The sequence below is a fragment of the Mobula birostris genome, chromosome 11 (genome assembly GCF_030028105.1).
Source record: "Mobula birostris isolate sMobBir1 chromosome 11, sMobBir1.hap1, whole genome shotgun sequence".
NCBI classification, from domain to species: domain Eukaryota; kingdom Metazoa; phylum Chordata; class Chondrichthyes; order Myliobatiformes; family Myliobatidae; genus Mobula; species Mobula birostris.
The window spans coordinates 60,194,579-60,208,922 of record NC_092380.1 but is presented as its reverse complement, the minus strand read 5'-3'; the positions used below and the strand labels follow the sequence as shown (position 1 = coordinate 60,208,922).

Below are 14,344 nucleotides of genomic sequence, written 5' to 3'. Positions count from 1 at the left end.
GCTCCATTTCTGTACTCCTGTACTCTCTTGAAAATTAAGGGGTTCAGATAAAAATTGATATACCACTGTGAAACATCTGAAATGAAATGGGGAATTAAAAGCAAGTTAGATTTTAATTGGAAAACCATCTAATGCTCTGGGAAATCTGGCATTTGGGGACCATCAAAATCCCAAAGGTGTCAGATTAAAACAATTTTACTGTAACTGGGACTTTAATACTTACTTGTGCACTGGGATAACATGATCGAATCGCTTTCTGTGCCATCTTCTGCCAGGGTGTAGATGGTGAATGTGAAATTATCTCCAGAGTTCAAGCCATCAAAAAGCACGTTGACATTGCTGACTGTTTTGTTGGAGTGTGTATTTCCATCTGCGTGCACTCTGTACTTGTACACTTCCTGGCACCCTTTAGGCTCATCCCAGGTTAGACTTACTGAACTGTTGCTCGTTTCCGAAACATGAAATCTGTTAACAGGATTTGGTTCTGGAAATAAAAGCTTATGTTAAGATCATCACATCTTTTTGTTCCATTGTCCAATTTTCCTCCCTTAGCATTGTCAACTCTTTAAAGCTCTGCCAGTGGGACTCTCAGATGGTTACATAGTTAGGAAATCGATTTCTCCTTTCAACCAGCATATTCTCAAAATTGGGCACATTTTTGCTGGTCAGTTGAGAATACACTGCTCTGGGGCATTTTGGGCATAGGTGGTATGACACATCAGTTGAGATATTAAAACACACAGCACTGTTTGAATATTCTTTATGTCAGTTCAATGGCAACTCACATTCAGCTGTGCCTGGTATATAACAGGGTTTCAAGAGATTCTTTTATCAGTGTGTATTTCTGCTACAGGACCAAAATAAAATTAATTACTTAACTGTTATTTAAGAACTAAGGAAATCTTTGCTAAACCATCTTTGGCAAACAACAAATGGGATTCCAATATTCACCTACTGCCCAAAATCAGATTCTACCATTATAGCTACTGTGCCCATTATTAACTAAGGATAAAGGTTAGCTTTATTTGTCATAGTCATAGTCATAGTCATACTTTATTGATCCCAGGGGGAAATTGGTTTTCGTTACAGTTGCACCATAAATAATAAATAGTCATAGAACCATAAATAGTTAAATAGTAATATGTAAATTATGCCAGTAAATTATGAAATAAGTCCAGGACCAGCCTATCAGCTCAGGGTGTCTAACCCTCCAAGGGAGGAGTTGTAAAGTTTGGTGGCCACAGGCAGGAATGACTTCCTATGCGCTCTGTGCTGCATCTTGGAGGAATGAGTCTCTGGCTGAATGTACTCCTGTGCCCACCCAGTACATTATGTAGTGGATGGGAGACATTGTCCAAGATGGCATTGAACTTAGACAGCATCCTCTTTTCAGACACCACCGTGAGAGAGTCCAGTTCCATCCCCACAACATCACTGGCCTTACGAATGAGTTTGTTGATTCTGTTGGTGTCTGCTACCCTCAGCCTGCTGCCCCAGCACACAACAGCAAACATGATAGCACTGGCCACCACAGACTCGTAGAACATCCTCAGCATCGTCCGGCAGATGTTAAAGGACCTCAGTCTCCTCAGGAAGTAGAGATGGCTCTGACCCTTCTTGTAGACAACCTCAGTGTTCTTTGACCAGTCCAGTTTATTGTCAATTCGTATCCCCAGGTATTTGTAATCCTCCACCATGTCCACACTGACCCCCTGGATGGAAACAGGGGTCACCGGTACCTTAGCTCTCCTCAGGTCTACCACCAGCTCCTTAGTCTTTTTCACATTAAGCTGCAGATAATTCTGCTCACACCATGTGACAAAGTTTCCTACAGTAGCCCTGTACTCAACCTCATCTCCCTTGCTGATGCATCCAACCATGGCAGAGTTATCCGAAAACTTCTGAAGATGACAAGACTCTGTGCAGTAGTTGAAGTCCGAGGTGTAAATGGTGAAGAGAAAGGGAGACAAGACAGTCCCCTGTGGAGCCCCAGTGCTTGTCACATGTACTTGAAACATACACTGACGTGTGTTGTTTGTGTCAAATCAAATCAGCAATGATTGTGCTGAGCAGCTTGTAACTGCCTTAATAGTCATCATTAGGCATGGAAACAGGCCCTTCAGCCCAACTGGTCCATGCTGACCACAGCATCCTCCCTGCTAGTTCCAGTTGCCTGCATGAAGCGCATAACGTTCCAAGCCCTTCCCCTCCATATAGTTACCCAAATGCCTTACAAATGTGGCAATGATACCTGCCTTTTCTTCTGGCAGCTCATTCCTGGTACTCACCACCTTCTGTGTGAAGAAGTTACCTCTCAGTTCTTTTTAACTCGCTCTCAACTTGTATCTGTGGCCTTTAGTTTAAGGCTCTCTAACTATGGGGAAAAGGCTTTGACCATCCACCTTATCCATACCACCACAATTTTATCAATTCTATGATATTTCTCTTATTCTCCAATAAATAAAGATCCAGTGCGGCCAACTGTTCCCTATAACTCAGGCAGCATCTAGTTCAGGCAGTATCTGTATAAATTCCTACTGACCCTCTCCAGTCTGACAATGTACTCTAGTGCCAACATAACATGCCCACAATTCACTAGTCCTAACCGTACATCTTAGGAATATGAAGGGAATGGGAACACCTGGGGGAAACCCACACGGTCACAGGAGAATGGACAAACTCTTTATAACCCCGACCATACAGCAATAAGGTGTTGCACTAGCCGTTACTCTACTGTGTCACCCCAGAAATTACATTCACTCTGATGAAATGTACTGAAGGAAGCAAAGCGAATGTGAAATATTGTCCTTCATGTAATCAAGCAAAACAAAACATTTCAGCTTTACAGGTGAAGAATGTAGTCACTTACTTGTGTAGACAGATTTTGTCACAAAGCTGCTGTTCAAATTCTGAAGAATATTGGTAAGAACAGTTACGATGTAATTAGTTCCAGAGTAAAGATTAAATATAGCTGATTTATTTTTTACTTCTGTATAAGTTGTACTACTTGATTCTTGAACCATTCGGTAGCTGACAATAAAAGTGTATTCTCCAAGAACCATGTCTTCTGGTCTCTCCCAGCTAAAATTAAGTGATGAATTAGTGACAGCGGTCACCACTATGTTTCTGGGTGGTGAAGGAACTGTGAGAGAAATAAAATTACATCGTGGTAAATTTTGTTTGGAAATGGAATACAATTTACATCCTTTCACTCTGTCTCGGGCAGAGTTCCCTGAAAATTGTTGATGGAGTTTTCCATGAACTAGATTGAAATAGCCTGAAGGGGCTGGGGGATTGTCAAGTAAAAGGAATGCAATGATAACAGTGCTTCAAAATCACTAGCAGGAAGTCCAGGATCAGACTTATAGTTAGAAAGGTGAACAGTCATCTTATCCTCATCTAGTGTGAAAGGGGACTTTACAATGAGCTGAAAGCATTGTGCTTTATACATAAGTATATAAGAAATGGCATAGGAGTAGACCATTCATCCCCTGAATATCAATTTCCTGCTTTCTTCATTATGCCATGTACATAAAATTCCAATAATCTGCCCTCCAACTTTTCATCAAACAGGATGGTTTGGCATTTGGAATATCTGGTTTTATTCCCCAAATTCCATTTAAACTCATTGGGGTTCCAGTTCCTGCAGTCCCCTTAAATTCACTGAGGTTCCGTTCTAATGCTCCTTTTAAATTTACTGGATCCCTATTCCCACACTCCCCCGAAACCGTTTGAGACCCCATTTTATGCTTTCTTGAAATTCTCTAGACCCCATTCCCGTGCTCACTTTAAACTCTCGCAGGAACAATTTTCCATGTTCACTCTGGACTCACCAGTGTCCTGTTCACACGGTCTGTCACCAGGCCGCTAGTTCCTGTACTCCCTTTGTACAGGATGGCAGATGGAGTTTAATACAGACAAGTGTGAGGTATTGCACGTTGGAAGGACAAACCAGGGTAGAACATACAGGGTTAATGGTAAGGCACTGAGGAGTGCAGTGGAACAGAGGGACCTGGGAATACAGATACAAAATTCCCTAAAAGTGGCGTCACAGGTAGATAGGGTCGTAAAGAGAGCTTTTGGTACATTGGCGTTTATTAATCAAAGTATTGAGTATAAGAGCTGGAATGTTATGATGAGGTTGTATAAGGCATTGGTGAGGCCGAATCTGGAGTATTGTGTTCAGTTTGGTCACCAAATTACAGGAAGGATATTAATAAGGTTGAAAGAGTTGTGATGAGAATACACATAGATGTTAGCTGTCCTGTGAGATCAGCAGTTGGTCTGCCACCTGTCCTCAGGGGAAGGAGAGATAAGGGACAATGAAGCAGCATCTGGAGATGTGTAATGAAGGGACGGGAGAGAGAGCTGTCTGGAGCGGCTCCCCCTTTGAACCCTGAACTGTTTGAAGTGATGGACAGGCGATCTGGAGATGTGTAATGAAGGGACAGGAGAGAGAGCTGTCTGGAGCGGCTCCCCCTTTGAACCCTGAACTGTTTGAAATGATGGACAGGCAATACCCCAGCAGGGGGATAAAAAGGGACAGGTTCGCTAAGGCACAGACACACACGACACCCGAGGTAACGAGACCCTGGAAGCGGTGCGCTTCTCACGAGTCGGTGGGAAGTACCGGACCTTAAACGCACAGGGTGGAAAGGTACGATCAGCGGGAACCCAGTGTGCGTCCGCCCTTGCTTGGGTGCCGGGTTCACTGCAGAGGATCAACCGCGTCTGGAGGAGGGGTCACAGTCGGTGACCTCAGGTGACATCACCAAGGACCTGCCCGAAAGCTGCTTGTGAGCAATATCGCCGATCTGTGAGTGGAAGCCGTTCTGAATGATCAGTCGTTCCCGTTCTCTCTCTCCCTCCCCCTATGTTGTCCATCGCCATGGCAACGATTACTGCGAACTGAACTAAATTGGACTGAACTTTTGTGTCACTTTGAAATTTGGTCACTTACCCCTAGACAACGATAGAGCTTGATTGATGCTGTTATCTTAATTCTGTGCACATGTGTGTTTATCATTGCTGAACTGTTGCATTTATTATCCTTCCGATTACTGTGTTGCTTGTTTCTTTAATAAAACTTTCTTTGTTCTAGTAATCCAGACTCCAACTGAGTGATCCATTTCTGCTGGTTTGGTAACCCAGTTACGGGGTACGTAACAGAGTGCAGAGAAGGTTTACAAGTATGTTGCCGGGACTTGAGAAACTCAGTTACAGAGAAAGGTTGAATAGGTTAGGACTTTATTCCCTGGAGCGTAGAAGAATGAGGGGAGATTTGATAGAGGTATATAAAATTATGATGAGTATAGATAGAGTGAATGCAAGCAGGCTTTTTCCAGTGAGGCAAGGGGAGAAAAAAACCACAGGACATGGGTTAAGGGTGAGAGGGGAAAAGTTTAAAGGGAACATTGGGGGGCTTCCTCACACAGAGAGTGGTGGGAGTATGGAATAAGCTGCCAGACGAGGTGGTAAATGTGGGTTCTTTTTTAACATTTAAGAATAAATTGGACAGATACATGGATGGGAGGTGTATGGAGGAATATGGTCCGTGTGCAGGTCAGTGGGACTAGGCAGAAAATGGTTTGGCACAGCCAAGAAGGGCCAAATGGCCTGTTTCTGTGCTGTAGTTTCTATGGTCTCTATAGTAACAGGTCAACGGCAGATGCCATGTCTCTGGCCCTACATTCCTCCTTAGAACACCTGGAGAATAAAGACGTGTACGTAAGGCTCCTTTTCATTGACTACAGCTCCGCCTTTAATACCATCATTCCAAATAAACTGATTCCTAAGCTCCAGAACCTGGGCCTTAACACTCAGATCTGTAGCTGGATCTTCAACTTCCTCACAGACAAGACCCAGGCTATAAAAATAAAGATGAAGCCAAACTCAGGTTGGAGGAACAACGCCTTATATTCTGTCTGGGTAGCCTCCAACCTGATGGCATGAACATGGACTTCTCTAACTTCCGCTAATGCCCCACCTCCCCCCGTACCCCGTTAATTATTTTTATACACACATTCTTTCTCTCACTCTCCTTTTTCTTCCTCTGTCCCTCTGACTATACCCCTTGCCCATCCTCTGGGTTCCCCCCCCATCTTTCTTCCCGGATCTCCTGTCCCATGATCCTCTTGTATCCCCTTTGCCAATCACCTGCCCAGCTCTTGGTTCCATCCCTCCCCCTCCTGTCTTCTCCTATCATTTTGGATCTCCCCCTCCTCCTCCCACTTTCAAATCTCTTACTAACTCTTCCTCCAGTTAGTCCTGACGAGGGGTCTCGGCCTGAAACGTCGACTGTACCTCTTCCTAGAGATGCTGCCTGGCCTGCTGCATTCACCAGCAACTTTGATGTGTGTTGCTTGAATTTCCAGCATCTGCAGAATTCCTGTTGTTCATTATAAAAATAGGGGACAAGCTCTCCTCTACAATCATTCTGAGCACCGGTGCCCCACAAGGCTGTGTACTTAGCCCCCTGCTGTACTCACTGTACACCCATGATTGTGTAGCCAAGTTTCCATCAAACTCAATATATAAGTTTGCTGTTGACTCAACAATTGTCAGCCGTATCTCGAGTAATGATGAGTTTGAGTACAGAGAGGAAATTAAGAACCTGGTGGCATGGTGCGAGGATAATAACCTATCCCTCAATGTCAGCAAGACGAAAAATTGGTTGTTGACTTCAGAAGCAGTAGCGGACTGCACGACCCAATTTACATCTGTGCTGCGCAAGTGGAACAGATCAAAAGCTTTAAGTTCCTCGGGGTCAATATCACAAATGACCTGACTTGGTCCAACCGAGCAGAGTCCACTGCCAAGAAGGCCCACCAGTGCCTTTACTTCCTGAGAAAACTAAAGAAATTTGCCCTGTCCCCTAAAACCCTCACTAATTTTTATAGATGCACCGTAGAAAGCATTCTTCTAGGGTGCGTCAAAACCTGGTATGGAAGTTGTCCTTCCAAGACCGAAAGAAGCTGTAGAAGATCATGAACACGGACAGCACATCACACAAACCAATCTTCCGTCCTTGGACTCACTTCACACCGCATGCTGTTGGAACAGTGCTGCCAGGATAATCAAGGACACGACCCACCCAGCCAACACACTTTTCGTCCCTCTTCCCTCCAGGAGAAGGCTCAGGAGCTTGAAGACTCGTACGGCCAGATTTGGGAACAGCTTCTTTCCAACTGTGATAAGACTGCTGAACGGATCCTGACCCGGATCTGGGCCATACCCTCGAAATATCCGGATGTGCATCTCGGTTTTTTTGCACCACCTTACTTTCCATTTTTCTGTTTTCTATTTATGATTCATAATTTAAATTTTTAATATTTACTATTTTTTAATATTTTTAATATTTAATATTTGTAATCCAGGGAACGGGAAGCACAGAATCAAATTGTACGTTCTAGTATCAATTGTTTGGTGACAATAAAGTATAAAATATAAATGGGAGATCCCTTATCTTAAAACAATCCCCAAGTTCTAGGTACCTTCTACAGGTCTAACAGCCTCTCAGCAACTTATGTGTTTCAACAAGTTTACCTCTGCTGCTCCAACGAACATAGGCTAAACCTATGAACCTTTCTTCTTATGTTATTCCCTTCATTTCATGAATCATCCAGGTGAAACTTCCCTGCACTGCTTCTAATGCACATACATCCTTCCACAAATGTAGAGGCCAAAACTGTTTGCATCATTTCAAGTGTGGTCTATAAAGTTGCATCAAACATACCCCCTACCATGAAAGTTAACATTTCATGACCTTCTTAACTGTTTGATGAAACTGTATGCTGTATTTTTGTTTCATATTCTAGAATTTATAAATCTATTTGTAGATTCTATCTAAACAATGACTTACATATACCCTCTTTCTTCCAGGGTGGATAAACTCACATTTTTCCACAATGTAATCCAGTTAGTCCACGCTCTATATTTTACCAACCTACAGTATATTCCTTTGATGGTTGTCTGTATTCTCCTTACAACTTACTAACACATGTTTCCTTTGCATCGACTTCAACATTGACTACAGTACAACTATTCTTATCATGGAACATAGAACAGTACAGCACAGTACAGGCTTTTTGGCCCATTATCTTGTGCCAACCTCTTAACCTACTCCAAGATCTATCTTACCCTTCCCTCCCACATGGCCTTCCATTTTTCTTTCATCCATGTGTCCATCTAAAAGTCTCTTACATATCCCTGATTATTCTGCCTCTACCACTATACCTGGCAGCGTATCCCTTAGCATCTCTTTGTAAAAACCTACCTCTGATATACTCTTGGAATATATTCTTGGAACGTGCCTCCGTCGCCAAATTACTCCAGTTGGCTTTAGGATTCGTTTCCAAGCCTCTCAATTTGGACCTTCTGAGGATCCCAGGTACTCACATTTTATTGACTCTGCCTCTCACCGCTTCTCCCGTCAAGCTCTGAAGGCGACTCTCTCCGCCATGAGGAGGTACTTGGTGTCCCTATCCCAGACCCTTCCACACCTTCGGGACACTTTCTTCGCCGTCTGTAATGGTCCTACACGTTATTTCATCCTCCGTCGGATTCACGCCTGCAATCGCCGTTTTTTTGACTTTGTCATGTTAGGCAAAGATCGCAAGATCCTACACCTACGGACTCCAGAGCCTGCCGGCCCCGACGCTAGCAGGCATGAACTTCAGATTGCAGCCGCTGCCATTGATCTCGGCGGCTCCAACACCTCAGGGCATATTCAAAACCCGGACTCCAGCAACGACCATGGACACCTTCACAGCGATTGCGCAACCACCAACTGCGACGCCAGCCTTGAACTCCAGGCCGGGTCTTTATTTGCTGCTATTGTGACTCCCGTCTCCTCTTCCCCCACCACCACTCTGCAATCCCGTCTCCTTCAGATCCCACCGTCAGCTCCTGGGTACTCAGAGGCTCCATCTTCCTCTCACCCCAACCCTCCCCTCTCCATTGACACCCCCAGCCTCCCCCCTCCCGCCTCTGATCCCAGCTCTCAAGATTCCAGCCTTGAACACCAGGCCGGGTCTTTATGTGCTGCTGTTGTGACTCCCGTCTCCCCTTCCCCCACCACCACTCCGCAGCCCCGTCTTCCTCAGATCCCACTGTCAACTCCTGGGCCCTCGGAGGCTCCATCTTCCTCTCACCCCAACCCTCCCCTCTCCACTGACACCCCCAGCCTCCCCCCTCCCCCCTCTGATCCCAGCTCTCATCCGTGCCGGGTCTTTATCATCCCCTCCGACCTTCAACTGTCGGTGGTAGAACGCTCGGTCCTCAGTAAGGGCCTCACGTTTGTCCCCCTTCACCCACACCTCAGTGAGTTCCGTGTTCGCCATGATGCAGAACTTTTCTTCTGCCGTCTCTGTCTCCGAGCCTACTTCTTCGGCAAGGACTCTTCCACCCCCACCGATGACCCCTTCTCCCGTCTTCAACCCTCCTCTTCTTCATGGACACCCCGCTCTGGTCTTCTGCCTGCTCTGAATCTCTTTATCGCTAATTGCCGACGAGACATCAACCATCTCGACTTCACCACACCTTGTCCCCATTCCAACCTCACTCCTTCCGAATGCTCTGCTCTCCACTCCCTCCGCACTAATCCTAACCTTATTATTAAACCCGCCGATAAGGGGGGTGCTGTTGTAGTCTGGCGTACTGACCTCTACCTTGCCGAGGCACAGCGACAACTCGCGGATACCTCCTCGTATTTACCCCTCGATCGTGACCCCACTAAGGAGCACCAGGCCATTGTCTCCCACACCATCACCGACTTTATCCGCTCAGGGGATCTCCCATCCACTGCTACCAACCTTACAGTTCCCACACCCCGCACTTCCCGTTTCTACCTCCTACCCAAGATCCACAAAGCTGCCTGTCCTGGCCGACCTATTGTCTCAGCTTGCTCCTGCCCCACCGAACTCATTTCTGCATACCTCGACACTGTTTTATCACCTCTTGTTCAATCCCTTCTGACCTATGTTCGTGACACTTCTCATGCTCTTAAACTTTTCGATGATTTTAAGTTCCCTGGCCCCCACTGCTTTATTTTCACCATGGATGTCCAGTCCTTATATACTTCCATCTCCCATCAGGAAGGTCTTAAAGCTCTACGCTTCTTTTTGGATTCCAGACCTAATCAGTTCCCCTCTACCACCACTCTGCTCCGCCTAGCGGAATTAGTCCCTACTCTTAATAATTTCTCCTTTGGCTCCTCCCACTTCCTCCAAACTAAAGGTGTAGCTATGGGCACCCGTATGGGTCCTAGCTATGCCTGCCTTTTTGTTGGGTTTGTGGAACAATCTATTTTCCATGCGTATTCTGGTATCTGTCCCCCACTTTTCCTTCGCTACATCGATGACTGCATTGGCGCTGCTTCCTGCACGCATGCTGAACTCGTTGACTTTATTAACCTTGCCTCCAACTTTCACCCTGCCCTCAAGTTTACCTGGTCCATTTCCGACACCTCCCTCCTCTTTCTAGATCTTTCTGTCTCTGTCTCTGGAGACAGCTTATCCACTGATGTCTACTATAAGCCTATTGACTCTCACAACTATCTGGACTATTCCTCTTCTCACTCTGTCTCTTGCAAAAACACCATCCCCTTCTCGCAATTCCTCCGTCTCCGCTGCATCTGCTCTCAGGATGAGGCTTTTCATTCTAGGACGAGGGAGATGTCTTCCTTTTTTTAAAGAAAGGGGCTTCCCTTCCTCCACTATCAACTCTGCTCTTAAACGCATCTCACCCATTTCACGTACATCTGCTCTCACTCCATCCTCTCGCCACCCCACTAGGAATAGGGTTCCCCTGGTCCTCACCTACCACCCCACCAGCCTCCGGGTCCAACATATTATTCTCCGTAACTTCCGCCACCTCCAACGGGATCCCACCACTAAGCACATCTTTCCCTCGCCCCCTCTCTCTGCATTCCGCAGGGATCGCTCCCTACACAACTCCCTTGTCCATTCGTCCCCCCCATTCCTCCCCACTGATCTCCCTCCTGGCACTTATCCGTGTAAGCGGAACAAGTGCTACGCATGCCCTTACACTTCCTCCCTTATCACCATTCAGGGCCCCAAACAGTCCTTCCAGGTGAGGCAACACTTCACCTGTGAGTTGACTGGGGTGATATACTGCGTCCGGTGCTCCCGATGTGGCCTTTTATATATTGGCGAGACCCGACGCAGACTGGGAGACCGCTTTGCTGAACATCTAAGCTCTGTCCGCCAGAGAAAGCAGGATCTCCCAGTGGCCACACATTTTAATTCTACATCCCATTCCCATTCTGACATGTCCATCCACGGCCTCCTCTACTGTAAAGATGAAGCCACACTCAGGTTGGAGGAACAACACCTTATATTCCGTCTGGGTAGCCTCCAACCTGATGGCATGAACATCGACTTCTCTAGCTTTCGCTAAGGCCCCACCTCCTCCTCATACCCCATCTGCTACTCATTTTTATGCACACATTCTTTCTCTCACTCTCCTTTTTCTCCCTCTGTCCCTCTGAATATATCTCTTGCCCATCCTCTGGGTCCCCCCCCCCCTTGTCTTTCTTCCCGGACCTCCTGTCCCATGATCCTCTCGTATCCCCTTTTGCCTATCACCTGTCCAGCTCTTGGCTCTATCCCTCCCCCTCCTGTCTTCTCCTATCATTTTGGATCTCCCCCTCCCCCTCCAACTTTCAAATCCCTTACTCACTCTTCCTTCAGTTAGTCCTGACGAAGGGTCTCAGCCTGAAATGTCGACCGCACCGCTTCCTACAGATGCTGCCTGGCCTGCTGCGTTCACCAGTAACTTTGATGTGTGTTGCTTGAATTTCCAGCATCTGCAGAATTCCTGTTGTTCTCTGATATACTCCTATACTTTTCTCCAATCATCTTCAATTAGCCATTTATGCCCTGGGAAAAAGTTACTGTTTGTCCTTTATCATCTTATACACCTCTATCAGGTCAACTCTCATCTTTTTTTGCTCCAAAGAGTAAGGTCCTAGCTTCCTCAACCTACCCTCATGACACATGCTCTCTAATCCAGGCATTATCCCGGTAAATCTCTGCAGCCCCTCTAAAACTTCTATATCCTTCCGACAATGAGGCAACCAGAACTGAACACAATACTCCAACTGTCTAACCAGAGTTTTTATAGAGCTGCAACATTATCCTGCAGCTCTTGAACTTAATTCCCCAACTAATGAAGGCCAAAACACTGTAAGCCTTCTTAACTACCCTATTACCTTGCATGGAAAGTTTCAGAAATTGCTAGCACTGATCCCCGTGGCATCTAACTAGCAACTAATAACCCACCTAAAAGTGATCCATTTCTCATTACCCTCTATTTCCTGAAGTTTGCCACTCCTTATCCTTGCCAATGTAATACCCGCAACGCTAAGCACCCTTAAGCAGTAATCTTTCATGTTGCTTATCAAAGCCTTCTTACCTTTCCTGGTGCCCTATTATCTACCCTGTTTGTTATGTAGAAAATTTGTTAAATACAATTTCCTGTTCATAAAGTCGTGTTCATTCTGCTTCATTGCCTTATGTTTTTAAAAATATTTGCGTATTATCACTGAATGATGGATGCTGGATTCATCAATGGCAGATGTTAGACTAACAAACCGACAGTATCTTGTTTTCTGTCTACTCCCTTTCTCAAATATTGGCATTACATTTGCAGCTTTCCAGTGCTATTCCGCATCCAAGAAATGTTCGTAGATTGTAAAGCAGGCATCCATTTACTTTAAGACACTAGAAGAAAGGCTAATTGTTGATCACAGCTTAGAAGAAACAAGTATTATTCATTATGTGGGTGGAGCTGGCTTTGATTGCACCCTCTTGGGTGTGTTAACTCAGAGAATGCGCATGGCCTTTTCCTGATTCTCAGTGGTAACTCTGGATTACAGATTTGGGATAGAGGCAAATATGAACTTTTGGGTAGCTCACCATGAATTCAGAAATTCAGTCGGAAGGGATTTGGGTATAAAATCTGCCTTTTCTCTGTATGGGTCTGCAACTAGATCTTCGACAATGGACCTCAAGCAAGTAGCAAGGACTGGGGGCAGAGCAGTTCATTGAAGAACAGGGAATTGGATAAGAGAAATGAGGTATTGTAATGGCAGCAAACAATGTTACGGAAGCTCTTTAAGTAATCTAGTGATGAGCTCAAAATTTAAAATATGAGCAGGGCCTTGAGATTAGGCATTTGTCAAGAGCCAATGACCGTCATGAGGGGAAAGTACATAAGTAGTCAGTTCAGAGTACCCCTGTGGCTATCCCCTCAAAAACATGCAAATTGTTTTGGATACTGTTGAGGAAAGCATCATCTTCTCTCACAACCGCTCACCTGGCACTCTGATTCCTTTACCCCTGCAACTCTAGCTTAAGTTCCTCAGAGGAGCATTATCAATCCTTCCCGCAAGGATTTCAGTCCCCTTCCAGTTGAGGTGCAACCCTTCCCATCTGTACAGTCCCACCTTACTTGGAAATGAACCCAATGATCCAAAAATTTGAAGCCCTCCCTCCTGCGCCATCCTGCCACATGTTAAACTGCATTAGCTTCCTATTTCTGGCCTCACTAAATTTGTGAAAGACCAATTTTGAAGGCATCAGAAAGAATTTGGCAGGTGTGGATTGGGATAGATTGTTTTTTGGCAAAGTGATGCTTGGCAAGTGAGAGGCCTTCAAAAGTGAAATGTTGAAGCTGTAGCATTTATATGTTCCTGTTAGAAGAATACGCAAGACTTAACAGGTTTAGGGTTTTCAATGGATATTATAAAAAGGAGAAGGAGGTGCAGAGCGAGTATAAGCAGCAAGGAACAAATGAGATACTTGAGTATAAATCCATATAAGAAATGCAAGAAAACACTTAAGAGGGAAATTGGGACGCCTAAAAGAAGGCATGAGGTTGCTCTGGCAGACAAGGTGAAGGAGAATCCCAAGGGTTTTTACAGATATATTAAGAGAAAGTTGATAGCAAGGGATAAAATTGGTCCACTTGAAGGTAAGTGTGTTCACCTTTGCATGAAGCTGAAAGACACGGGGAGATCTTAAGTTTTTTTTTGCAACTGTATTTACTTGGGAAATAGACACAGAGTTTACAGAAATGAAACAAAACAGCAGTGAGGATATGGACCATATAAAGGTTGCAGAAGAGGAGGTGTTTGTTACCTTGAGGCAAATTAGGGTGGATAAGTTCCCAGGGCTTGACTAGGTGTCCCCTTGGACCTTGTGGGAAGCCAGTGTAGAAATTCCAAGGGCCTTGGCAGAGGTATATAAAACGCCCTTAGCCACAGTGTGGTGCTGGAGGACTAGACAATAGCCACTGCTATTTCATTGCTTAAGAAAGGGTC

General features: G+C 45.3%; 1 protein-coding gene across 1 annotated transcript in view; it reads right to left on the bottom strand.

Annotated features, from left to right (window-relative positions):
- Positions 1 to 14,344, bottom strand: part of ptprja (protein tyrosine phosphatase receptor type Ja) — a 261,500-nt gene that overhangs the window by 45,708 nt on the left and 201,448 nt on the right. Inside the window, exons 24-25 of the mRNA XM_072272290.1 lie at positions 2,870 to 3,142; positions 224 to 484 (exon numbers count right to left, since the gene is read on the bottom strand). Of these exons, the coding sequence (XP_072128391.1) occupies positions 224 to 484; positions 2,870 to 3,142 (534 nt within the window). The remainder of the gene's footprint in view (positions 1 to 223; positions 485 to 2,869; positions 3,143 to 14,344) is intronic.